The sequence below is a fragment of the Phalangium opilio genome, unplaced genomic scaffold, assembly GCF_054372755.1.
Source record: "Phalangium opilio isolate 3A_F unplaced genomic scaffold, DU_Popi_V2 ptg000025l_1, whole genome shotgun sequence".
NCBI classification, from domain to species: Eukaryota; Metazoa; Arthropoda; class Arachnida; order Opiliones; family Phalangiidae; genus Phalangium; species Phalangium opilio.
Genome location: NW_028324156.1, coordinates 2,357,413 through 2,382,080, shown reverse-complemented (window position 1 = coordinate 2,382,080; position 24,668 = coordinate 2,357,413). Strand labels below are relative to the sequence as shown.

General features: G+C 37.8%; 1 protein-coding gene and 3 long non-coding RNA genes across 16 annotated transcripts in view; 1 reads left to right on the top strand and 3 right to left on the bottom strand.

Annotated features, from left to right (window-relative positions):
- The window catches only part of LOC149691713 (agrin-like), a 390,035-nt gene that overhangs the window by 315,354 nt on the left and 50,013 nt on the right, over nt 1-24,668 (top strand). For all 6 annotated transcript variants that reach the window (XM_089869112.1, XM_089869111.1, XM_089869109.1 and 3 more), the window contains one exon: nt 23,113-23,328. In XM_089869112.1, the coding sequence (XP_089725238.1) occupies nt 23,113-23,328 (216 nt within the window). The remainder of the gene's footprint in view (nt 1-23,112; nt 23,329-24,668) is intronic.
- On the bottom strand, nt 1,171-6,546 carry LOC149691717 (uncharacterized). 5 transcript variants are annotated; one of them, XR_016383445.1, is made up of 4 exons: nt 2,744-6,546; nt 2,187-2,683; nt 1,918-2,020; nt 1,171-1,386 (listed from the first exon to the last, which is right to left on the bottom strand). It is a non-coding gene; the product is annotated as an uncharacterized LOC149691717 (long non-coding RNA). The 5 variants fall into 5 exon arrangements; XR_016383443.1 differs by having other exon boundaries at nt 1,918-2,683; nt 2,744-3,186; nt 3,319-6,546; XR_016383444.1 differs by having other exon boundaries at nt 1,918-2,683; nt 2,744-3,535; nt 3,646-6,546.
- Nucleotides 8,451-13,137, bottom strand: LOC149691716 (uncharacterized). 2 transcript variants are annotated; one of them, XR_016383456.1, is made up of 4 exons: nt 10,447-13,137; nt 9,022-9,058; nt 8,738-8,942; nt 8,451-8,670 (listed from the first exon to the last, which is right to left on the bottom strand). It is a non-coding gene; the product is annotated as an uncharacterized LOC149691716 (long non-coding RNA). The 2 variants fall into 2 exon arrangements; XR_016383455.1 differs by having other exon boundaries at nt 8,451-8,942.
- LOC149691715 (uncharacterized) lies at nt 13,138-15,255 on the bottom strand. 3 transcript variants are annotated; one of them, XR_016383447.1, is made up of 5 exons: nt 14,890-15,255; nt 14,424-14,625; nt 14,230-14,369; nt 14,055-14,137; nt 13,138-13,978 (listed from the first exon to the last, which is right to left on the bottom strand). It is a non-coding gene; the product is annotated as an uncharacterized LOC149691715 (long non-coding RNA). The 3 variants fall into 3 exon arrangements; XR_016383446.1 differs by having other exon boundaries at nt 13,138-14,137; XR_016383448.1 differs by having other exon boundaries at nt 13,138-14,137; nt 14,230-14,364.

Sequence of the window (24,668 nt, the reverse complement as noted above, 5' to 3'; positions counted from 1 at the left end):
AGTTATATTTTCGACTCAAAATCGCCCAAAGAAACCTCTCCATCCCAATTTCAAACCGTGCTACCAAATGTTTTCCAGTTATTTTTCATCTTGAAAAATGGCAAAAAGAAACATCCGCATCCTTAATTATTATTACAATTGTTTTAGAAAATGCATTTGTTTTTTGAGTACTTCCGGCTTTATCTATTTTTACTTCCGTATTTTTATCATGTACACGTCGATCGAGAAAAATCGCGGAAGCATTTCAATCGATGCTCCGCTCAATGTTTCCTACAGGCGAGAGCTATACTGGACATTTTAAAAGTCACCTACTTCTCGGGCGCGTTCTCTCTCTCTCTCTCTCTGCTCTTTTTTTTCCTCCGGCTCTCTCTCCATCTGGGTGGATGGGGAACGATTGAGTGAGTGTCCGGACAGAGAGGAAAAGGATGAGGAAACAGAGGGTGAGGTGCGGACAATGTTTGTCGAGTATTTGTTGTTGCGAAGCGTTTCCGCTTGAAATACTTCCTATAGATAGTGATGCGAGTTTAATATAGAATTTATCGGTTTACGATTTATACTTTATAGTATACCACGTTCCTTGTTTGAAGTATTTTTATGACGTCATTCGATTTTTTTTATTTACCTTAGATTTCGTGAAGCTAGAGATATTTTTTTGCTTCAAACTTTATACGTTATATTTCTTCATGATTGGTTCCTTTGAATTTTTCAATATTGATTTAAAGGACGTTGTCTAGGTAGTTTAAGATAAAGCTTAGGTAACAAAACTGATTATACCATAAATGAAAGCCCCCTTTTCTAAATATAGAAGGAAAAATATAAAAAATGAAATAAACGATCTCTTATTATTAAATAATTAGCATTTAATTGGACTTTAAAACGAGGTCTACTCCGCCGCCATTGCTTTAGTGGCGTCTGCTGGCCAGTACCTCTTACCACTGACCTCTCTCAGCCTGTGAGAATTCAACCAATCCCGTAGGGGTAAGAGGTTCCATTTAGCAGACGCCACTAAAGCAATGGCGGATGGCACAGTAGTCCTCGTTTTTATGTAGACATATAAATAGTTCTAATTTCAAGTAATACCCCCTTTCGAATGAAATGAAAAATTCAATCACAATCCCAAAATATTTATAATAAATCCTTTAATCGATTTTAAAATATTAACAACTTCAATTATCCAATAAAAGGTTAAGAACTCTTTATTAAATAGACTATTTTATATCCTACATGTGATCCAACATAATCAAAAAATCGAAGTCTCTAGCTCGAGTACTTTAAATGATTGAAATTTGATCCACAGTCAATATCAAGGGACCCAGGAATTTTTCCATTAAGTATTTATTATGAGAATGGGGAAATTTTTGGGCCTCGGTATTTTTCGTATCACGGCTGCGAAGAAATCAAGTTACCCAGGGTTACTATTTTCTCCTTCCTTTTCTTTGTTTGCTCGCTATACTTCAAGTCCCTATCCTCATTTTCACGTCGATTTTGTTCTTCAATAAGAGTCTCTGTATACAGGGTGTTTCTCACAAGTGTGCCATCCATAAATTAAGGGGCAGTGTTCTTTGGGAAATCGATTTTGAGTCGAAAATGGGATAACTTCTATCTCCATTTTTGCCACAAGGGACATTGTTTTCGAGTTAAGATTGGATGATATATTTTACGGATGACCCCTTAAATTTAACTAATTAAGAAACTGAAAGACAATGATTTATTAATAATTTAATTAAGGGGGCATCCCTAAAACACTTATCAAATCATAACTCGAAAACAGTGTCCCTTGTGGCAAAATGGCGATAGAAGTTATCCCATTTTCGACTGAAAATTGTTTTCCCAAAGAACATGATCTCCCTTAATTTATGGCAGACTTATCAGTAACACCCTGTATACTGCAGCTCTAATGTCAAATCACTGGCTTGCCTGTTAAAGGGAGGTCGATCATGATGATGGCCTGTTCTCTACGACGTCTCACCTTCGCCTAGCTCGATGGGCTGAGTATTAGTCTCGTTCTACACCTTCACCCCTTTTGAATATAAAAGCAAAAAGAAAAACCTCTTTGGTCCTTTAAGTCTAGCCACATTAAATCTCAGCCAAGTTTCGAGTCCCTGTACCCATCTATATACATCCATTTTCTTGGTGTACACGGGTCTTGTTTGCACTTCATCTTCGAACCTTTAATTTTCTTATACCTTGTCCGTTATTAAAAATTAATGATATGAACGTAATCGCGTTGACAATTATATCTTGCATCCTTTTGCTTCCACCATAGGTTTATAAGATATGTTCACCATAAGTATGACGATACCTATACTTAGTAATATTAGAGATCTTACTAAGAGCTAGTTCTAGCAGAACGACAAACGAGAATTGAAGTCCTACACTCGGTGGTTAGTTTTGCAGGACTTCCATCTAGGTCCTATTTAGTCTGTACTAAGCCGCCTTTGACAGCGCCAAAACCAGGCCTCCCTCGCTTTACCTCGAATCTATGACCTACCTCATTCACTTCATGAAAAGCTCCAGTTTGTAACCAGAGATTAACAAACTTATGAAGGAACATATCTTATGAACTTATTCTTCCATGTCTAACATCAGCTTTTCACTTCAGGACATTCTTTGATTCGATAGTTAGAACTGAGCTCTGATTTTTCGATGATGTCCCCCAAACTCCCCTTCCACCGATCATTACCTATAAAAAGAATCCAGCTAGAGGTTTCTATTTTTAGAAAAACGACCTTTTCTAGCTCACTCATTGACGGTCCTAAGAATCTCGAATCTGGGAAGCGCCGCCTAGACCTTCCTTCTTATTTTTGATGAAGGCAAAATTTGAGGGCTTTTTTTTATTTATTTCTTCAAGTAGTCGAACACTTCTTCTGTTTACTGCATGGCAAATATTGTAACGCCTTTTGTAAAAAATTGGCAAGTGTTCGACCCTTTCTCTTCCTTTTTAAATTGTTTCTTTTGGGGCACCGCCACGACTCCACATATTATCGGGAGGATGGTTCAATTTGAGGATGAAAATCAGTAATAGGAAGATGCAGAGAGAGAGATGGGATAGGATAGGATGGGATGTAAGAAGCTGAGGATCTTGGCGGCGCGTTTGCTAATGAGTTTTGGAGGCAAGCCAGGATCACTTTCCAGTTTCTAATTGATAATTTGAGGCTTAAGGAAACGGGCCTTGGTGTCTTAGATCTGTTAAAGAGGAGAGGATACCCAAGGATCTTAAGAAATAAAAAAACCTCTTTCCTTTTTTAAGTTTCCAACGCGTCATGTAGACTGAAGGTGGAAACTGAGATTTTTCAATTATAAGCCCAACTTTCTTACGGAAGGAAATTGGGGTTAGCCCAGCACCAGCTATCTTAATTCTTCTTTTCTTTGGTTTCGAGATTTGCATTGGATCGCCTTCATTAAACAGGATTTTGCACTTTCACCCATGGATTTAATTGCGAAACTTCTCTTAAATGCATGAGAAGAGGTTTTTACAGAATGCCTGGATAATTTGAGTAAATCTCTTATACGACACGGTCTTATATATGCCATGCTAAATATGTAAATTAGGGTAATTAGTAAATAGTAATTATCCTGTGCCTTTAAATAGTTAAAACGAGTTAAAACATTTGTAAATTTTAGAGTTTGTGAGTACTGACTTACGCCCAGTCCAAACCGCTTTACTTTGAAGGCTAAAACTTTGCAGGGATGTTATTCTTGAGTATTATGCACCCTCTTAAGAAAGATATTTTCAATCCGGCGCCATCTTGAAAAATGGCGGCCAAAAATGTAAAATATCCTTTATGGAATAACGTTGATAGCTACACGTATAAACCTTTTTAATTAATATTTAGTCCTAAGGTTTCCTATATCTTATAGACAGGCTTTATAGCTTTAGGGGGTTCGATTTTCTATCCGCCATCTTTAAAAAATGGCGACCTAAAGCCGTAATAAGAATGTCCCGACGGGAAACGTTGGGTGCCTTTGGCAGCTAGTATATTAATATTTCAAATATTCGTGTTAGTGATCCTTTTATCTAGTACAACCTTCTTACAATTTAACATTAATTAAATAAATATTTTTTAATATTTTGAAAGGAAATTTTTTTGACGTTAGTTGTAATTATATTAGGCTTAATAGCTTCTGTTCTTTCAAAATTAAAAAAATAACATACGAAAATTAGCTTATGAGGCTTCTGTCCTATGCGATATAGAATTTCTCCTTAAATTGAATTAAAATTTTCCACTGAAAGCAAAGTTCTATACTCTCTCTGGCAGTATCTCGAGTTTACCCCTCATCTTTACTCCCTTGTCCAGTGATGCAAAACTGTAAACTTATAAAAGCTGCTCTGCTACTGTAGTTGCAGGCTCACCCTATACCATATCATAAGTTTATAAGATATGATATGTATGTAAGTATGACACTTCCTATACTTCTTAATGTTACTGAGAGACTTGCAGCTCGAGCTAGTCCTAGCAGAACGACAAGCGAGGATTTTAGTCCTACACTCGGTGGTTAATTTTGCAGGACTTCCATCTTCCTATTTAGTCTGCAATACTAAGCCTTTGACAGCGCCAAAACTGCAGGCGTCGCTTTACGAGATTGAATCTATGACCTACTTCAATCACTTCAATATTACAAGCTCCAGTTTGTAACCAGTGACAAACTTATGGAGAAACATATCTTATGAACCTATGCTATATGGTTAAATTAATTTTTCCCGCGCCGTAGAAAAGAGGACGAGGTTAAAAATAAATAAAAAGAGCGCTGTGGAATTAACGCCCCGGTAAATCAAATTAATTTCGAGAGAGAACCGTATTTATATTTTAGACTCTTATGGACGGTATTCGTGACCATAAAAATAACTCTCGCTCTGTGCTCTTAAATAACGTTAGAAGTGGAGGATTTGAAGTTGAGTTATTTCAACCGTTACAAGAGGGTATTTTCAAAAGCTAACTCGCAAAGGCTTACGTAACCTCTTAGTGCATATAGCGCTCGTATGTAGCCTTGACCAACACATGTACTCGTAAGTTAACTTAAGGGGGAAAGGGCTAACCTCTTAAGTTCTGTATTAACGACTTTTTTAATGGGGTATACTACATACTTTATACTTTGGACATTTTCCGTGTCGTGTATATATGTTCTAAATGTGTAAAATTTCTTCCATAAATTTCTTAGAAGGTAGAAATTGAACACGTCTTTTTTTTGGTCTAAACTTTATAGATCTTTACATTAATTACTTGCAAGGAAACCCAACCATGGACAAAGCAATACTGAAGGACGGATGGCAGAGGGAGAAAGTTGAAAACTACTTGTTAATTCGCCTTCTAGCGGCAGATAGTAGCAAACCGGATAGTGGGGGAATCAACATTCTAAAGAGGGAAGCAACAAACGTCTTACTTAGTCTAGATGGCGCTAGCTTTTTCCGGCATTTGACTCAGTATTTTTATACCCCCCCCCCGTCCATTTTGGGGCTGAAAAGGGGGAAGTAAGCTTAACTTTGGTTGTTTAGTCGCTTAGTATGGGGCTCTATGGGCTGCCATCGGTCCTTCAGTATTGCTTAGTCCATGCGGTAAGGGAGGCTAGCCAGAAGGTTCATGGGCTAGCCGACTCGCGTTGCCTGCCTCTAGCGGTGGGTTCCTCTTGGCGCTAGTAAAATATCCCAAGAAGGTGAGCTGCTCCGCCCCTTTGGTGTTTGAGCACTTTGTTTGAGCACTACTCTGTATGTAATTAATGGAATAGTCTATAGAGACCGGTAATCCACATAATTTTTATATTGCTACGTGTATTTCTTGGTGCTGTATAGGAAAACGACACCTTCACCTTTACCTAATAATTCTTTCCTCTCACGTAATGTTTTGGGGGTTTACTTACGTTTTGTTTGTTTGCTTTTTCCACGCTTCACTTTGGACAAATATATATATATATATATATATATATTTCATTTGATGCCTTGCCTTTTTGCCCTTTTAGTTCTACGCCGTTAGTGACTTTAAGCGAGCCAAAATAAAAACTATACACGACTCTGTATTGCTTAAGTGCTATGTGGCCTTTTCCATTATTTATTATGGTCTGCCACTCCCACTCCTTCACCCTTTACCTGGTTACCTCGGACGTCAAGTTTCAGCCAGACTCCAGCATTTTGGACGGACGTTCGGCCTTTGGGAAAATTGGTCCGTATAGTTCCAGGTATAACCCATTAGGCCCTTTCTTTTTTCTCCTTTCGCAATTCGATTTTTTATTTACAGAACGGTTTATTTCCTCATATATCTCTCTTACTCAAATAGGAAAGTAAAAACGTCTTAATAAACGTCGTCTTAATAAATGCGGGAATGCATACAGCTAATATAGCATAAGTTTATAAGTGATATGTTCCTTCCATAAGTATGACACTACCTGTACTTCGTGATGATAGAGACTTACAGCTCGAGTTAGTTCTAGCAGAACGACAAGCGAGAATTGAAGTACTACACTCGGTGGTTAGTTTTGATGCAGGACTTCCATCTAGGTCCTATTTAGTCTGCATTACTAAGCCTTTGACAGCGCCAAAAACCAGGCGTCGTGTCACCTCGAATCTATGACCTACGTCACTTCATGATAAGCTCCAGTTTGTAAACAGTAACAAACTTAGGAGTTCAAAGTTTTTTTTAAATAAAGAGGATTATATTGTTTACTAGCACTTAAACCAATTTACTTTTTCATATGAATTTTTCACCAGATAAATTATTTATGAAGTAAACCCGGTACTACACAATCCCTTTTAATATTAAAAACCCAGCTAGAGATTGAAGTAAACATGCAAAAGCGAAGAAAAATATAGTTAATGGTATTGACTATGCATTTGAAAACACTCGCGCCCGACGCGCTGTTGATCGAGATTGAATTAAAATGCTAATTTTTTAACCTCGCATACCATGTCATGTATAATCCACAAGACTGCCTTCTAATCATTATCATAATGCAGTAGTGTCAAGGAAAGGGTGCACGGACAATCTCTTTGTACCTACTATTCTAGTTGTTGCTTTTCTCACTGACCAATTACTTGTCTATCCCACGAGTAATAAGTAAAAGGGCAAAGTGTCTTTCTCTGCATGGAGTCGGGTTATGCACTTAGCGCCCGCACTGGGATGGATATACCGGAAAGATGTTGGATATAGATACCTTATGAAGTATTCATTTCATTTGCGCAAGAATATTGAATTGTTTGTGACTGAGAAGCATTTAAAAATTCAAAAGGTGCACGATGAAGGGTGGGAACGTGACGCATAGGGAAGGTGAAAATGAATAATTTGAAATTTGCACCTTTGACCAATAACGTAACGTCAAGAAGCGATATCTAGTTTACTAGGGAGAAGGTATAAATTTGCCACATTTCTAGCTTTATCTCCAGTCCAAACGTAGGTCCGGAGTTAATCCCCAGCGCCTCTAAATTACAATCAGCATCTCATTGGTTCTTGAAAACTCACGTCAGCGCGACGCGAATGACAAAAATTACGTATTTTCCGACTGAGAAGAGGCTGCGAAATAGGCCGGTCTCCTTTTACGCCCTCGTATTTTGAAAGGGGGACTGGGACTATGGCGCGCGAATACTTTGGCATATTATACCTTCTCCCTAATAAACTAGATATCGCTTCTTGGTAACGCCCTGCTTTCTTGTTTTAACAATATTCTCCTTGCACGTCACTATGTCCAATGAAATTAGCGAAAGATTTGATTACTAAAATTGCGCGCGATGTTGATGCCAATCCTGTATGGCGGGAGATATTCATTTTTATTAAGCGATAAGTTTCATGATAAAATGATGAAGTGTTCATAGGCAACGATGATCTCAGTGAACTATAACTGAGCCCAATGGAGGCAGGCTAAAGGACCCTAACGAGATTGCCTTTAAGATATGAGGCAGAAAAAGAAGCCGTTCACTGTAAGCGACTCGATCGAAGTAGACAAGTAGCCTGTCTGCCTGTAACGCGTCTAGCTGGACAGTATTGTAAAGACTACGCGAAGGGATATCTAATGAAATTTATCAAAGGAAAAAATCAACTTGCCCGAGTATGGTATATAGGTTGGGGTGGTCTTAAGTTCTTATAGGGATTTTTTGGTATTTCCGGTTGGTTTTCTTCTTCTTCTTCTTCTTTGATTTGCATATTTCTATGGATGGCCAGCTTTGGTTTTAGCAACCATTGTTCTAATTCTTTTAACAGAAATTCCTAAGCCTTTTGTTTCTTCTTTCAAAATGCCTTCTTTTAAATTTGATTCTATTCAAGTTTGTTTACACTTTTCCCAAAGCTCAGGAAAATGAAATTCAAATGCAAAGTAAGACTGCAAAGAAGCATACTCCTCATCAATTGACATATTAACTATTAATTATTAATTAACGTTTAATTCAAAGAGATTACACTATGAATATCCAAACCAAGCCTTTGATTTTAGTATACCAATTTTCTAAAATGTTCAAAGTTCAATCCGCAGATATATTTCCCAATTTAGTTTTCGTTTTAATTTCACAATGAGATTATTCTCTCTTTCAAAGGATGGTTGGTGCACGCGTTCGTGCCAAGGCTTCGCATCGTCTATATTGAATCTCATTATTAACCTTCAAAATCCCTATCCAATTTCCCGACAAAATCCTCTTTCAATCTCTGTGGCGGTACATAGGAAGCTTCTTGCACCGCGCCGCAGTTGGAAACCCTAGTCGTCAAGGAATGGTAAATAGTTTTCCTTCGTACGGTTCGGTTGTCCTCCCCATCTCGCTTACTCTCTTCCTTCTCACGAAACTAAATCCTCCGAAGGCTAAATCGTGGATGGCAGGAAATTATTTCTCTTTTTCGTTTCGCTCAAAAAGAATGTTGCCCCTCATTTTGTTTTGGGTTGTTCAGTTCAGACTTAGTATGCCAGAAAAGCTGAACACTGGTTTAACAAAGTGTTCGTCTTTCTCTTTGCATTTGAAGTATAGTGAAGAACTAAATATTTTTGAAATATTTAGTTGCCATTCTTGGTTTTAGTTACAGTATTTTAAAATTATTTATTTGAATTTTGTACCTCCCGTATTCCCTCATCTCTGTAGTTCCGTGAATACCTAAGTACCGAAGAAAAACAAATAAAATATCAATAATTCCAATCGGTTCACGGGTAGTTGAGCGGTTTTCAAAAGAGCGTTTTGGAATAAAGCGGTTCCTAAAACAGCGGTTTGCAAAACCGCGTACAAGCAAAACCGCGGTTGCTGTTTCCGCGTTTCTCAATACAGCGCTATTTCCCAAAACAGCGGTTGCTGTTTCCGCCCAAACTGTGATTGATAGGGAGGGAAATATCTATTATATTAAGTATATAGGACAAAGAACAATATTATGCAAAAAGGAGTAATGTTATATCGGAAGTAAATATAAAATATAATTTTTGGGAAAAGGCATATTATTTTGGGAAGTCAATAAAGATAAACAACAATATTTTGGAAAAGGCGTACTTTCGTACGCTCAAGATATAAACGCTGTAATCAAAACGCGCTAAAACGAGAAATGGCTATAATGGCAAACGTGTTTATGAAAAAGACGTTTTGGACAATGCTGTTTTGATAACACGCCCAATCGATAGCATACCATTCCAATCTTGCTAACAAGGAGCCCATCTCAAAAGCTTAAAAAGACGTGTCTGTCTTCAATTTTGTTTTTTTTGTGGAAATTTTCTTTAGAAATTTTTACTTCCATCACGTCTAGATCGGTAACTAAATATCTATCCCTGAATTTTCCTTACTTAATGTTACGTAAGAAAAAGGGAAAATGGAGGAGGTTGCGCTACACGTCAAACTCTTTCTAATCTGATTTGTGTCAACTGGGATATCTAACGATGTAAGGTCTTTTTTTTTGAGCGCGCCTTTTTCGACAAGCGTTAATAATTTCAGCAGCGCCCCCTCGTCCCCCAAAAGCTCAAAGGTATTATAACGATATTAATCATTCTTTTTATCCCGGGCGTTTTAACAGTTTCGCACGTGCTGTTTTTCGCGAGAAATATGATTTACGCCACAGTCTAGGTGGCGTAGGGCTACATGTAGCTTTCACACGTTTTTTTTTTTCTTTTTTCCATTTTTCTTGTTGAAGTTTTCATCGGATTGCGGGAGATTTTCCTACGTTTCTTCGCGCCCAAAATGTTCATATTATCTTTCCTTTGATTTTTATCATAAGTTTATAAGTGATATGTTCCTACCATAAATGTGACACTACCTATACTTAATTCGTAATGCTACTGAGAGACTTACAGCAGAACGACAAGCGAGAATTGAAGTACTACACTCGGTGGTTAATTTTGCAGGGCTTCCATCGTTCCTATTTAGTCTAAGTACTAAGCCTTTGACAGCGCCTCACCAGGCCTCCCTCGCTTTACCTCGAATCTATGACCTACCTCATTCACTTCATGACAAGCTCCAGTTTGTAAACAGTGACAAACTTATGGAACATGTCTTGTAAAACCTACCCCAACTATTTATTCCACTCCAGTATCAAACGTTTCCAACCTCCAAGCTAGCATCCGAGGTAATGCTGAAGATGCAAACCTAACGAAAGAGCTAGTTGTCCTTTCCTGCAGAGCGAAATGCGTTTCGTAATGACTTGGAAAATAGGTCTAAGTAAATCTTAATTAAGAAAACTAGCTCTCTCTCTCTCTCGGAGAGGCGGCACGAGATTTGTGGTGGTGGTGGTTCTGTTTTGGTTCCGTTAAGCGTATGCAGCAACTAGCTTCTGTGAAATGTCGAAATTAATTCGACTCTACGTACGACTTGTAGCACGCGAGTGGAAGATTTACAAGCCTTCCTTAGTTTATTTTAATTCCTTCTTGAATAATTTATCTTAGAGTGGAAATAGTTGGGACTAACTCAGCGGCGTGCCCCCCCCCTTGAAAACAACGCTGCTGCTTCACTTCTTCTTCCATTTGTTCTTTTTACTGTAGCATGTGGTTTATTTTGCCCTTTTCTGTTTGTGTCGGTTCTATCAGGGAGAAGTACAAAGGTGGCTTCGTGAGAATACGCAGGATGTGTTTCTAGTTTCGGTTGCAGTAGGGCAATTTTTTTTTTCAATCCAAGAAGGGCCTCCTTATCCACAGCGCGAAAGTTATGCCGTTTTCCATTGCCATTTTCTATTGAGTTATTGTTTTGAATTGAGAACTAAAGTCCCTTTAAAATTGAATTAACTGTATCTGTCTAGTTTGATATTGCTCCATGGTGGCATCCAATGCAAAAACAGCATAAGCGATACGAAAGTCTACTTGCGAATTCCATCGGACTGCTTGGGGCGCACTTGGAGTGTTCTGGAAAATTTGTGTGTTCCATTTTTAAATCGAGATCAGCTCTCATTCGGATTCCCTTCTTCCACTGGTCGTGCACTCAGCCTAGCTAGTTCCGCTCGGAAGCAATTTGTATTAAAAGACAAATCTCTAGGTAAATCCGCATAGACATTTTGGAGGGAAACAAAAAAGTGATGTTAAAACCGCCCCGGAAATGGCGCGTATTTTTGTTCAAGATCTTTTTCTTTAATTTGATGAATAAATAGAGCAAACCGCGAGCGATCTCAAGGAGAGCAGTTCAGTGGAATCCGCTATAAACGTTAGTTTTCTTGCACCGGTTAGTATGGCAAGTTCCACTGAACCCAATATTGAAGAGAAGCCGTTTCAACCACAGAGATTGAAGCGATTATCTCCCATTTCCTTAATTGGTCTAATACTGCCAAGTTATAGTTCCATTGAAATTGGTGGTCGTTATTCCTGCAGGTGTTACGGATGATTTACTTCATCTCATAGAGTTCTGCAAAGCAAATGAAGGGGAGCGGCTCAAAATTAATTATTTAGTCCGTGGCTTACAACTACAAAATTGCCAGGGGTTTGTACCAGGGAAATCCGTATACAATCTCATTAAACCCATACATGCATGCAGCAGTAGGTACTATGGTTTTAAAGACCCCATAAACCGGTATAAAAAATACATTACCAGGGAGTGTTTTAGTTTTAGCTATATACGCACAAACCATGAAACCGGGTACTACGTGATAAATGAGAAGCTAATGCCTTTTTCATTAATAATAAAGAGAGCGTCTCGATCATTAACGGGGACAATTATTCAGGCACCCTCGCGTGAAACGCGCACCTTTGTAAGCCTTAATGATGTCGGACGACCCAAGCATGCATGCTGCTAGTATACCTTTTATAAAGCAGCCCCGGAATTAAGTTTACCTTCAAGCTACAAAACGGATATAAACACGCTAACAATAAACTCACCATGATGGCCTTTGTCACCCCTAATCATTAGTTAAAGTGCTAAATTGGAACTTGTTTCTTAATTTTGTCCTTGGGCAATTTCCTTTTGGGGTTAATTCTTATATAATTATGATTGCTAGGGCTCTCTGCTAGGCCTATACTTTCTTATTCTGTAGTGCGGTTATGGTTCTAAAGAAAAAATAAAATCAATGTTTTCATCACGAGAAATATATAGGCTTATAAATGAATTAGAAACCGCGCGTGCAGATTGATATGAACAGCACGTGAAATTTTTAAAGAAAACATGAAATGCATGAGATGAGTTCAGTTTCTGGAAAACTATGACGACTATTCTTTCTTTTTCTGGGATTTTATACAGGGTGTTTTTGATAAGTCTGCCATAAATTAAATTGTGTGTTTGTTTTTCGTGTTAAATTGGGGGCGTAAAAGAACATAAGAACATGGGGTCAACATTTAGTAACGGAGATACGGGCTCGCGAACATTGTTTCACATTGTAGCACGTTTCTACCCGTTCAGTAGTACACTACTGCTATAAATAGATAAAGGTTCAATAACGTGAAGACAATTCAAGGCTGATATGTCTTACTCCAGATGCCTGACTACTGCCTTGTTTCAGTTGCCAATCAATGTTTGGTAGTACATATCTGTGCAACTAAACCGTCATAGACCACACACCTCTGTTCGTTCACACGCATTCCTTTCAGACCTTTAATTTATGGATGATTTATCAGAAACACCCTGTACACACTTAATTCAACATTCATTACGACGCGTACACTCTAGCACTAAAATTTCCGGACCGCTACTTTTTAAATAACTGTAATCTAACCTTAAAATTAGTTTAACATTTCCGCTTCAAATATTTTTATAGGTAGGTATAGTTCAAAAAAGTGAAAATTAAAAAAAAACTTGAAATATGAAATATAAACCCCACTACATACAGAACGTAGGTAGCTTATGTTTTAAATAACTTCTTTCACGGTGAGAAATTGGAAAAATTTTCTCCCCCTCAAGATTTTTTTTTCTATTTCCTGACTGTAGGTACTTCATGTTTTAATCATAGAGCGGTCTGTTTTTACTCGAGATCTTGAATTTTTTTTTTTTCAAATTTTTAGTTGAATCCCCTTTTTCCCAGAATTCCCTGGATGAATTATACGGTATGGATATCTGTCCGTTTTTCCTTGGCTAGACAAGAATTCTCCTCTTTTATTTTTTCCTTTTTTTTTTTCATCATCTCATCTCATCCCACCTTATGTTAGTATTTCATCTCCAATCGCATTTAATGTAAGTTTTTTTTCTTCTTTACTTCTGGATCCGGCGCAAAATTATACCGTTCCGTTTAAGGTATATCCTGGCTAACGTTTTTGGTTTTATTGAACCGTATTCGGTTTGCTGAAACGTTATCTTATATTAGCATATGTTTTTTCACAAAAAGTTTTTTTTCTAAAATATATGTTTATTTATGAATTTATTTATTTATTTGTTTGCTTGCTTGTTTTTTCGTTCGTTAAGTATGATGTAGAATACCTGAGTAGTTTTGAAGTTCGAGAGATTAAAATTTTTAGACCTGGAATGCATACAGTCAATAGGAATCATTGTGGGCCCTTATCTCCCTTGTTATTTCTATGCTGGTTTTGTGCATGGGCCGGGTTTGAGAACTATACCCGTTACGTCTCACAATTCTGACGCTTCTTACTGTGATTTCATAATTTGGTAGCAATGCCAGGTCCTAGGCGCGTGCTAGGTTCAACAGGCAGCGAGATAGATTATTCGCCACGTAAAATTCGTCATATATAATGATTAGTCTTTTATCTACCCACAAAATCTGCTTTTGATACGTTCAGAAAATGGATGTAGCCCAAGAATTCGTATTAGATATCTAACAACGTAAGGTTTACCCTGGATTCGAAAAACAGTTACATAAGCAGAGCTTCTAATCCTCTTGTGTTTGGGTTTTTTCCTCTATCATATACCATAGAAGATATACCAACCTTGGACTGGACAATTCTTCAGTAGATAGCCTATTTCTTCAATATTAAATTCAACTCCTTCTAAGGATGCATTTTATACATTATATAGCATATCTGACTTTAATACTTCCCATCGTCGTAAACATTTCATAATATCTTTTCTTAAAAAAATTAAATAAATAAATGCAAACAGTTTTATCTATTTACGTATATACCTTTTCTTGAGAGGTAATTTAAGCCAGAGAAAAAGTAAAAGATATTTATTTCACTTCACAATTCCTTTACGTTTTTATACACACATATCGTAATGGTTTTCAAGCCTTTTCACCCCTTCAACACACCATCGGTAATAGTACATACTTTACTATGAAACATCCTGGATCGTACAGTCGTCCAGTACGGAGTTTACGCTACAGGCTGTTTGGAAAATAAAAAAAGGCGCGAAAATAGCTCATCCTTCAGATAAAAAAAGGAAAAAGGGTTCTTCCTTATTCTGATACATTCTTTCCAGACATAACGCCCTGCGGGAAACTGGTTGGGCACGTGCACCAGGTGGCGTACATAAACGGAAGAGTGTTATACTATATAACCTATCTACGTTATATATTTTTTTTCTTCGGCTGCACTTTCTAAATAGGCTTGAACAAAAGGGGATATAAGAAGCTATTTCCAACGCTATACCGGAGGCCAAGTTCGTATGTTTCTTTTTCTTTCTTCTGATCATGGGTAGCTTCTTGTTACCGAGATGGCTAAAAATGGATCTAGCTCTCCGGTGATGTAAATTACTAGAAGTAATTAAAAAAATGGCGTGAATATTGTTGTCAAAGGGAATAGCCGCTCCAGGCAAACGTCAGATTCACATGCACCTTGACAACCAATCAGATTTAATTCCTAAATAAAATTACAACCTATCCAACCTTGGCACAGATTCTCTTCATGTTAGGGCAGCGAATTTTCTAAAGCTGATTGGAATGTTTCAAAGAACATTCATGAAGTTTACAACATTTAGTTTCTCCCAAACATTGGCTGGCCCCCAAAACAAGGAAATTGTCGTTGACTCAAAGAACTAAGCTCTTATCTTGATAAACTAGGTCTCTAAAAGTTCATTTTTCATTTTCACATGAACCCATTTATTCCTAAAACCCAATGATTTCCTTCAGATTATAAACTTTTATTCCCCCCGCTGTCCCTGTCCCTGTCCGCGAGGTTAACTCTAGTGTCAGTCGGAGAGATGAGTTGACAAAACTTATGGGTGGTTAGGGTATAGCCTTTCTGGTGTTATTTCGTCAGGGCCCTTGGGTGACAGAAACGTTTTCCGAATATTGACCCTATTATATGAAAGGACCTCAACGATGTTCGACCGGCCTGGTCGGTGCTGCGACCCCCCCCCCTCTCTCTCCAAGGAACCACCGGTTATCAGTGAATGGTGAACGACGACGCGTAAAGAGAGACTAATGGCTCTCGCCTGTATTACTCCCATTTCGTTATACCCTTTGAATGCTCCCTAATCTATCGCGTTTTCTATGGGGATATTGATCTTTTCAAGGTTGCCTTTGACTTGTTGTAGTGGGAAAAGAGCCAACGTCAAGCCTGCAGCTTTAATATAAGAAGGTTGGTTGGTTTTACCCTTTAAGCGATGTAGTTAGCTGTTTTGGAGATAATAGAAATTGGGCCAAAGATTAATTGCTTATTTTCAGCTCCAAAAAAACCTCCAAATACTCCTCTAGAAAAACCGGTTTTTAATGAGATTGGTTGCTTAAGTTTACAACTTTCCAAATCCCTCAAAGTTTATAGTTTTCTAATTTTAGAAATGGGCATACATATGGATTTTGACAGTTTAAAAACTAGCCGAGTTTCAAAAACCCTTTTAAAATACCATATCGACTGTAAACCTCCTTTACCTGCTGCACATCGAGGAAGCCCACATTTAGGATGAACTTATACTGGTTTACAGGTTTACAGGTTTATTGTTTTAGCCGTACTATGAAGTACACCCCTTTGAATCGGGGCGGCTCCCCTGTAGGGGGAGCTCAGCAAAGGAAAAATACAAAAAATACATACACATTCAATATACAAAGTAGCACCGATAAATAAAATAATGAAATGATGAAAAAATCGAAAACAAATACAAATAATCAGAATAATGAAGAGCGAAAATTGGGGCAAAAATGTACAAAATAGACAAAGGGGACATGAATGAGGCCGGAACCCGGTCAATGAAACAAAAAGTCCGGCAGGTCGGACGGGTTTGCCTGACGCCATGCCTGTTTCGCGGACCACCACGTTGACAGTATCTCGCGCACCACACGGTGGTCCCACAGTCCTCCCGAGAGGCCCAAGACGTCCAATAGTGGAGCACCGTAATGCTTCGCTCGCCAGTCGAAGGCGTCATTATCCGGGCAAGTGGCCGGGCACTCCAGTAGGACATGGGAGACATCCTCCCGTTCAGCACCACATAGCCGGCATACGGGGGCTATGTATTTCTTACGAGCCCCTGTACATATGTTTATGACGCTCAACACATGTGTTCAAGGAGAAGCACTCATTTAGGGGAACGTCAAAGTTCTGATTGACTTAAAATCAATGCCCAGTCCAAACCGCTTTAGCTAGAAGGCTGAAATTTTTCAGGGATGTTACTATTAAGTAGTAGACAAGTGCTAAGAAAGATTTTTCCAATCCGCCGCCATCTTGAAAAATGGCAGCTAGAAATGTAACAAAACCTTCCTTATGAAATAACTTTTATTGTTTTTTTAAATCGATTTCGCTAATATTTCTTATACTGATTCCCTAAATCTTATAAACGGGTCTTATGATAAGCTTTTTGGGTTCTATTTTCTGTCCGCCATCTTTTAAAATGGCAACCAAAAAGTAATAAAAATGTCCCGTAAGGCTGCAACTAGTTTTATTATAAAAATAAATACATTTAATTATAAATTCACGAGTAAAGGGCCCTTTCTATTTGCTTATTTAATTCTACTCTTTAAATATTAATAAATAAAAAAAAATAAATAGTAAAAAATGCTTCTTAGAATAAGGTGTCATCTTGAAAAGGCAAACGGCGAAATGAAAATCGGGTTTTAAAAATTATACGAGACAAAACCCTTTATGTAAAAACCTTAATTATAAAAAATTACTTTCCTTAAAACTGACAAATAGCTTTGGAATTTTTCTCTCAAAAAAAAAAAAAAAAGATCAAAAGACCAAGGCTTACGACGACGTTAAAAATATATATATATTTTTTATTTAACCACTGAGCCTCGGGACTGACTTTGCTGTAAGGCATCTAGTCACTCTCATTAAATGTTGGATCTTTAAGAAAGTAAAGACTTTTAAAAGAAGTCTCATTTTTTTTTCCTTTCCAAGATTGAAGGAAAGGAAAAATCCCCTGAATGATTTTTTACTCGGCTCCTTATCTTTGAAGGAAAAGAAAAAAAATATCTTGGTTTTAAAAAGAAATAAAATATTGTAAAAATCGTTTAATAGGAACTTTTTTTTCTTTTTTTTTTTTTGGTATAAGTCTTACCGCGATTTTAAAGGCCCGTTCAGACTACAGTAATATCCTTCGTTCCCGTCAATGGTCGCCTCGTTTATTTCGTTTCGGTACGTTCGTTTCCCTGTTCAGACGTTAAAGCAGACGACTTAAAACCAGTCGCATTTATCAAGTCATTTTTGAACAACGGCTTTTGAATACTAAAATAGCCGAATTTATCCAAAATGATAATTAAATACCTCGCCAAGAACTGCCTAAAACCTTTCAAATATCGTCTGCTAAAGCGAAACTCACTCGATCACGCGCCAATAAGGCATGATCGAGTGAGCTATGGATAAAGAAAAGGTGCTAACGAGGTGGTGGTGCCATTTGGACACTCACTGTCCAACGAAACTGATATTAATTTTCAAACTAAACCCGTACACGAATCTTCTATGTATAGTCGTTGACACGTGTCTTAACTAAGCGAGTAAAGCGACTTCACCGACGCGAATGAACGTAAGGTTTTAGTCCATAGTCTAGTCTGAATGGGCCTTAACGGGAGGAAAATGAGACTAAAAAAAATACGTCTTATGGATATGGTAACCACGGCGTCAAGTCATTATGATCGGATTTTTTACTTATTCTTTCTTTTTTTTCTTTTTTTTAAATGAACTTTAGTGAAGAAGAAACTTACATTATGGATGTTTTTTCATGGGCTTACCCCCTATTTGCTTGGTGATTATGAGCAAAGATCTTATATAGAATGATTCTCCATAGTCCATTCTAAAAAATATCAGTTTTTCAAGATATATACAGGGTGATTCTGAAAAGTCTGTAAGAAATTATGCGATGTGTTTTTTTGGGGCGATTTCGTGTCGAAAATGTTATTTCTATCGTAATTTTGACTCTAAGGGACACCGTTTTCGCGTTATGATTGGTGTGTTTAAATTTAACAAAAGAAACTGCAAGGCAATAATTTATAATTTAATAAAGGGGTCATCCCTAAAACGCTCCAATCATAACTTGAAAACGGTGGCCCTTATAGGGTCAAAATGGAGTTAGAAGTAGGCCTAACATTTTAGACTCGAAATCGCCCAAAAAATCGCACTACAAATGTTTACAGAACACTCTGTATAGAAAAGTGCTATTTAAGTAAATGTAAGAATTGCAATCTCTAGTTTTTAGTTAGACTACTCTATTTTGTTCTTTAAAAGGTTTTTTGTTCGCTACATTAACACGTCAGACAGTTTTTATGGTTATTTGTAGACCAAAGTCTTAAGTTAAAATGGTCCGTTTTTTTTTCTTTTTACGTCTAAGAGCTTTCAAAACTTAGAACTTTATACAGATCAGTGTTTTGGGAATTAAATGGACCGGAATTTGGCAACTCATTTTATTTTAAACCATCATAAATGTCTGCCTGTGTGATTATATATTATACAAAATTGCCTGTAATATTCGCAGTTTCAACTTTCAAACACTTTTTAACAGTGAGAGCTAAGCCTTGCCCATAGGAAAAACACTGAGATGAATTAAATACCTTATAGACTATTCCATTAATTCCAGCAGTGAAGCATCACCCCAAAAGGGGAGACACTCTCTTGGGTAACTTATTTCCCTGGCGGCAAAAAAGAGGCAACACCAGACTGAGTATATAGGTCCCGAGTTCTCTACACACGGAGGGAGGCTAGCCAACTTGCAGTGCCCTCTAGCGGTGGATCCTTCTTTGTGTTAGAGAAACAACCCAAGATGGCGGCCTCCCTCCCACCCCTGTTGTGTTTGTGCTTCTCTGCTGAAATTAATGGGAATTCGCCCTTTTCAGAGGCTACCTTGAAAAACATAAACTTAACTTGCAAAACGTCTAGGGCGCTACACGTCTCTCGGTTAGTTTCTTAAACTCTCTGTTAATCCGTTCCTTGAACAAAATCCACGACAATAAATGAATTTCCACTAATTAATAAGACCTCGTGGGATCAACAGTCGCGATAAAATGACGTATACGTGAAGCTCTCTTCTTATTTTTCCCCTCCATGCATCTTGGGGAGATTGGTCCAGCTGAGTTATTTCGGGAAGAAAGAGACCGCCAAATTGGCCGGATCCGAATTAAGCGTTAGTGTGTCCGATACTCCCCCTTTCTTCTTTATTTAACTCTTCATCAGTGTTTCATGTCCACCCCTTTGTTTTTAATGTTGAGGAAGAAATTTATTACTTCCAGGCACTAGGACTACGTTCAACATCTTTGGAAGCTGCAGGAACGCTACCAGGATGCGGGAAGGTTAGGGGGCTATTCTTTCTTAGTATCTTTCTGATTGGTCAGTCACTCATTCCACACATACAGGGAAGAACAGGTTCGGACGAACACTTATTTTGATGTCGCGGTACTACTTGCATAAGTTTATAAGATATGTTCCATAAGAATGACACTTCCTGTACTTCGTAATGCTAGAGACTTACAGCTCGAGCTAGTTCGAGAACGACAAGCGAAAACTGACTATACACTCGGTTAGTTTTGCAGTCCATTTTCCTATTTTGTCTGTACTAAGCCTATGCCAGCGTCTCACCAGGCGTTGCTTTACGAGAATCTGTGACGTTTCACCTTAGGGCCAATGAATGTTTGGGGAGCCCATCTTCGTAACTAAATTTTGTACACCCCATCCATGTTCTTTGACACTTTTCGCTCAGTTTGACTCATAGAAGACTCCCTTTAACTTAAGGAACACACATTCTGTTCTACCCTGTACATCATGGTAAGAGCTTGATTTTGTACCCCTATTCAAGTACCCCCCGCCGCGGGGGTGAAAGTGATAGCCCCTCCAAAAACTTGGGGCTTGGAAGGAAGGATGCCCAAGAAAGTGTTTGGGGCATCGACGGACTAGGCCTCGCAGCTAGCTAGGGTTTCTTTGTCAGAGAAGAGGCTAGGGGCTTGATTAATGGGACGCTGGTCTCGGGGAAGCTGCTGGGCTGCCTGTCTTTAAAACAAAACCCTTCGTAGACGGACGCGAGCGGCGGGATCCTAATTGAAGCAATCGAAACTGCCACCTTTTGAACGCGACCGCCCGAGCTCGACCTTTCTTCCTTTCATTCTTCCCGCTTTTCCTTCTCTTTTTTTTCTCTTCCTTGTAACTTTTGAACTTAAGGATATTGGAAATTAAGTCGAGGAAAAGCTAGGCTAAGGACGTCTGCCCGACCTAAAATCTTTTAGCCTCCGCCTATACAACCACTTTTAATTGGACGCCTACATTAATTTACGCTTGTATGTCTGTTGAACCGGCTCGTTTTCTCCTAATTTCCATGAATTTCAACTGGGTTTTAGTGCAGAAACTCTGTAAGAGTCCCGAGTGAATAAAAATAGACAAAGTATTCAACACAGCAGACTATATTTTACCCCCAACTTTTGAAAAAGGTACATTTATTTTTTAGTAGTTTTCGAAAACAAATTCAATTTTAACTTATTTAATTAAATCCTGGTAATATTGAAGGGAGTTTTTGCAATTTACAAAAGTTTGAATTGCGGTTTAGTTGCAACGTGCACTTCCTAAGAGTTTTACTCACATTTTAGTAGCAACGTGCAATTTACAATAGTTTTACTTTGCAATTTAGTCGCAACGTGCAATTTACAATAGTTTTACTCGCAATTTAGTCGCAACGCTCAATTTACAATAGTTTTACTCGCAATTTAGTCGCAACGCTCAATTTACAATAGTTTTACTCGCAATTTAGTCGCAACGCTCAATTTACAATAGTTTTACTCGCAATTTAGTCGCAACGCTCAATTTACAATAGTTTTACTGGCAATTTAGTCGCAACGCTCAATTTACAATAGTTTTACTGGCAATTTAGTCGCAACGCTCAATTTACAATAGTTTTACTGGCAATTTAGTCGCAACGCTCAATTTACAATAGTTTTACTGGCAATTTAGTCGCAACGCTCAATTTACAATAGTTTTACTGGCAATTTAGTCGCAACGTGCAATTTACAATAGTTTTACTGGCAATTTAGTCGCAATGTGCAATTTACAATAGTTTTACTAGAAATTTAATCGCAACGTGCAATTTTTAAGAGTTTTACTGGCAATTTAGTCGCAAAGTGAAATTTACAATAGTTTTACTGACAATTTAGTCGCAAAGTGAAATTTACAATAGTTTTACTGGCAATTTAGTCGCAAAGTGAAATTTACAATAGTTTTACTGGCAATTTAGTCGCAAAGTGAAATTTACAATAGTTTTACTGGCAATTTAGTCGCAAAGTGAAATTTACAATAGTTTTACTGGCAATTTAGTTGCAACGTGCAATTTTTAAGAGTTTTACTTGCAACGTTTTAACCCTGAAAAGCGTATTGTCAATCAGACAACGGGGCTAGGGTAATGGGGATTGGGAGTTTCCAGGGTGTCTTGAATAATTTAAGTTTAGTTTTGCGTAAACACTCTGATCCTCTCGAAAACTCTCTCTCTTTCGAAATTCGAACCGTTCCCTAGATCTTAATTTAAAATTCCCTCATGGTTTTTCTTTTATTTATATCGAAAACGAAAACGAAACTTTTACTTTCCTCTGTTTATTCAGTTTTACGGAATTCCATGGAAAGTGTGCCTGAATGGGAGCTTAATATTTATCCCAACACCCAAATTACCATGTTTTCAAAGAATCTTAATTCATTCGGTAATTCCCATACGATTAAATTAATTTCACAGCCTTTGCAAAATTGTATTTACCGCGTATTTTTAAGAATTTTATTTATGCGAGGTTTATTTACCATTTTTCAAGTTAAATTTTGTATTTCACATTTAGAAATATCATAAATTCATAATCGACCATTAAGTTGGTATCTCTGAATGGCATATATTGAGGACTACTAGTCCATCTCCTTGTAGCCTATAATCCGTCTCACCCTAACCGGTATTAAATTATGTGAGACGTTACCACCGTGAATGCCTTTCCTTTAGTGTACTCTTAGTACGACCCTTGAGAGGTGATTTAAAAAAAAATCCCCTTAATTGGGGGAGAGGTATTCGTTTACTAATTTTTCCCACCAAAGTCGTCTATACCAGCGCGTGCTTGTTTAAAAACGATGGTAGGTAGAAAATCTCTTTTGTATTTTTGGCACCCGATCTCTCTTAAGGGACGTTCCGCCAAAGATAAACTGATGGATACTTAAAGAGGATTATTCGCTTATGATAATACTCAAATGATTTTTTGTAATATTTATTAATTCAACCTGCTAAAAGTGAAATATTGGTTGCAAGTTATCGACGTTAGTAATTTATAATTTTATTAATGTTTTTTTTAATAATAATTGTTCTTCTCGCGTGTGAAAAAAATGGTTTCAGACCAGAATCTTTAGTATCTAACAAACTATGAAAAATATTAGTACCTTATCATAGAAAAAAATAAATCAAAACGTTTTAGTTAAAATACCGTATTATTTTATATTTTTTAGATCCATGCGAAGGGGTCGAATGTCCAGCTTCGCAAGTTTGCCAGTTAGATGATAATCGTAACCCAATCTGCCGATGTAACGCTGGATGCACGGAAGATGTGAAACCGGTTTGTGGATCCGATGGCAAAACGTATTCTAACGAATGCACACTCAGGGTCGAAGCCTGCAAATCTAGAAGACATCTGCGTATCGTTTACAACGGCGAATGCAGCACGGGTAAGTGTTTTATCTTAATTAAACCCAAAAGTACTGTCCGTTTAAATAAAATTAAGAGATCAACAGCAAGTCCTGGAACAGTTCGCGAGTCCGCGTACTTGTATTCCCTTGGCGATGTCGTTTCTCTGTGCATTTAGGTTTATGTCAGGCCCAGTTTTCAATTTCGGTTGTGAACGCGAAGAGTTTTTTGAACTGAAAACGACAGACACTGTATTTGACCTCTGAAGGGGCTTGTATTATGTAGTGTGCCAAGACAAACTTTCTCTTGTTGACTGTGGCATTTTCTTTTACACTAAGCCTTGGCAACCCCCTAAAGACTTCCTATACGAAGCTAAGGGTATGAACTTCCTTTGATATTACTTAGGAAGGCTCTGAAAATATTGTTCTTGTACGTATAGTTTATTTGTGTCTCGTGGTTAAGATGCAGCGAAGAAAAAATATTGGTACAAACTACAAAGAGACAATCTACCGTTAAGCCTTGGCCAAATTAGTTTAGAGAACGTTTTCCAAGAAATGTTTTTGGCATCATCAAACAAGAACTAATGTCTAGGGATAAGGATTTTTAAAAAACGATGTTTTTACGGTTGACCCCGTCTCCCCGAGCAACTTTTGTAATTCCAACATGGTTTGTAGGTTTTTCTGTAGAGAAAACTCATTTAAAGCGAAGGTATAGGGTGAAAGTAAATGACATTTAGAAATTTGAGTTGACGTAAACACTTTAACGACGTTGTATTGTGTGCTACCCTCGTGTCATCTTACTATAAACCGTGTCATCTCGTGGACTGCCGCGTTTAAAAGTAACGGGAGGCAAGACAAGGTTAACGAGCAATTGTTTTCTAGCTGCCCTCTATCGTACAGCTCATTAGCAGTGTAAGAATGTAAGTTTATAAGATATGTTACGTAAGGTTGACGCTTCCTACACTTAAGTGAGAGCTAAGACTCTAGAATTTTGCAGTTACTTCACCAGGCGTCGCTTTACGAGAGTCTTAAGTTTCACCTACGTCAGTCGACTCATTAGACTACTAGCTATCAGTTATCATTGTTAAACTTATGAAAATATCATATCAACTTATGGTAAACACTACGAATGAACAAAATATTTCTTAAAAGGTCTGTACACATACCGCTTAGACAAAAACGTTTGGAAATTATTAGCTGTGTCATACGTTTACAAGATATCTTCTATAAGTTCAACCTGTACTTCGTAATGCTAGGGACTTGCAGATCGAGCTAGTTCTAGCAGAACGACAAGCGAGAATTGAAGTACTACACTCGGTTAGTTTTGCAGGACTTCCATCTTCTTATTTAGTCTGCACTAAGCCTTGGACAGCGCCTCACCA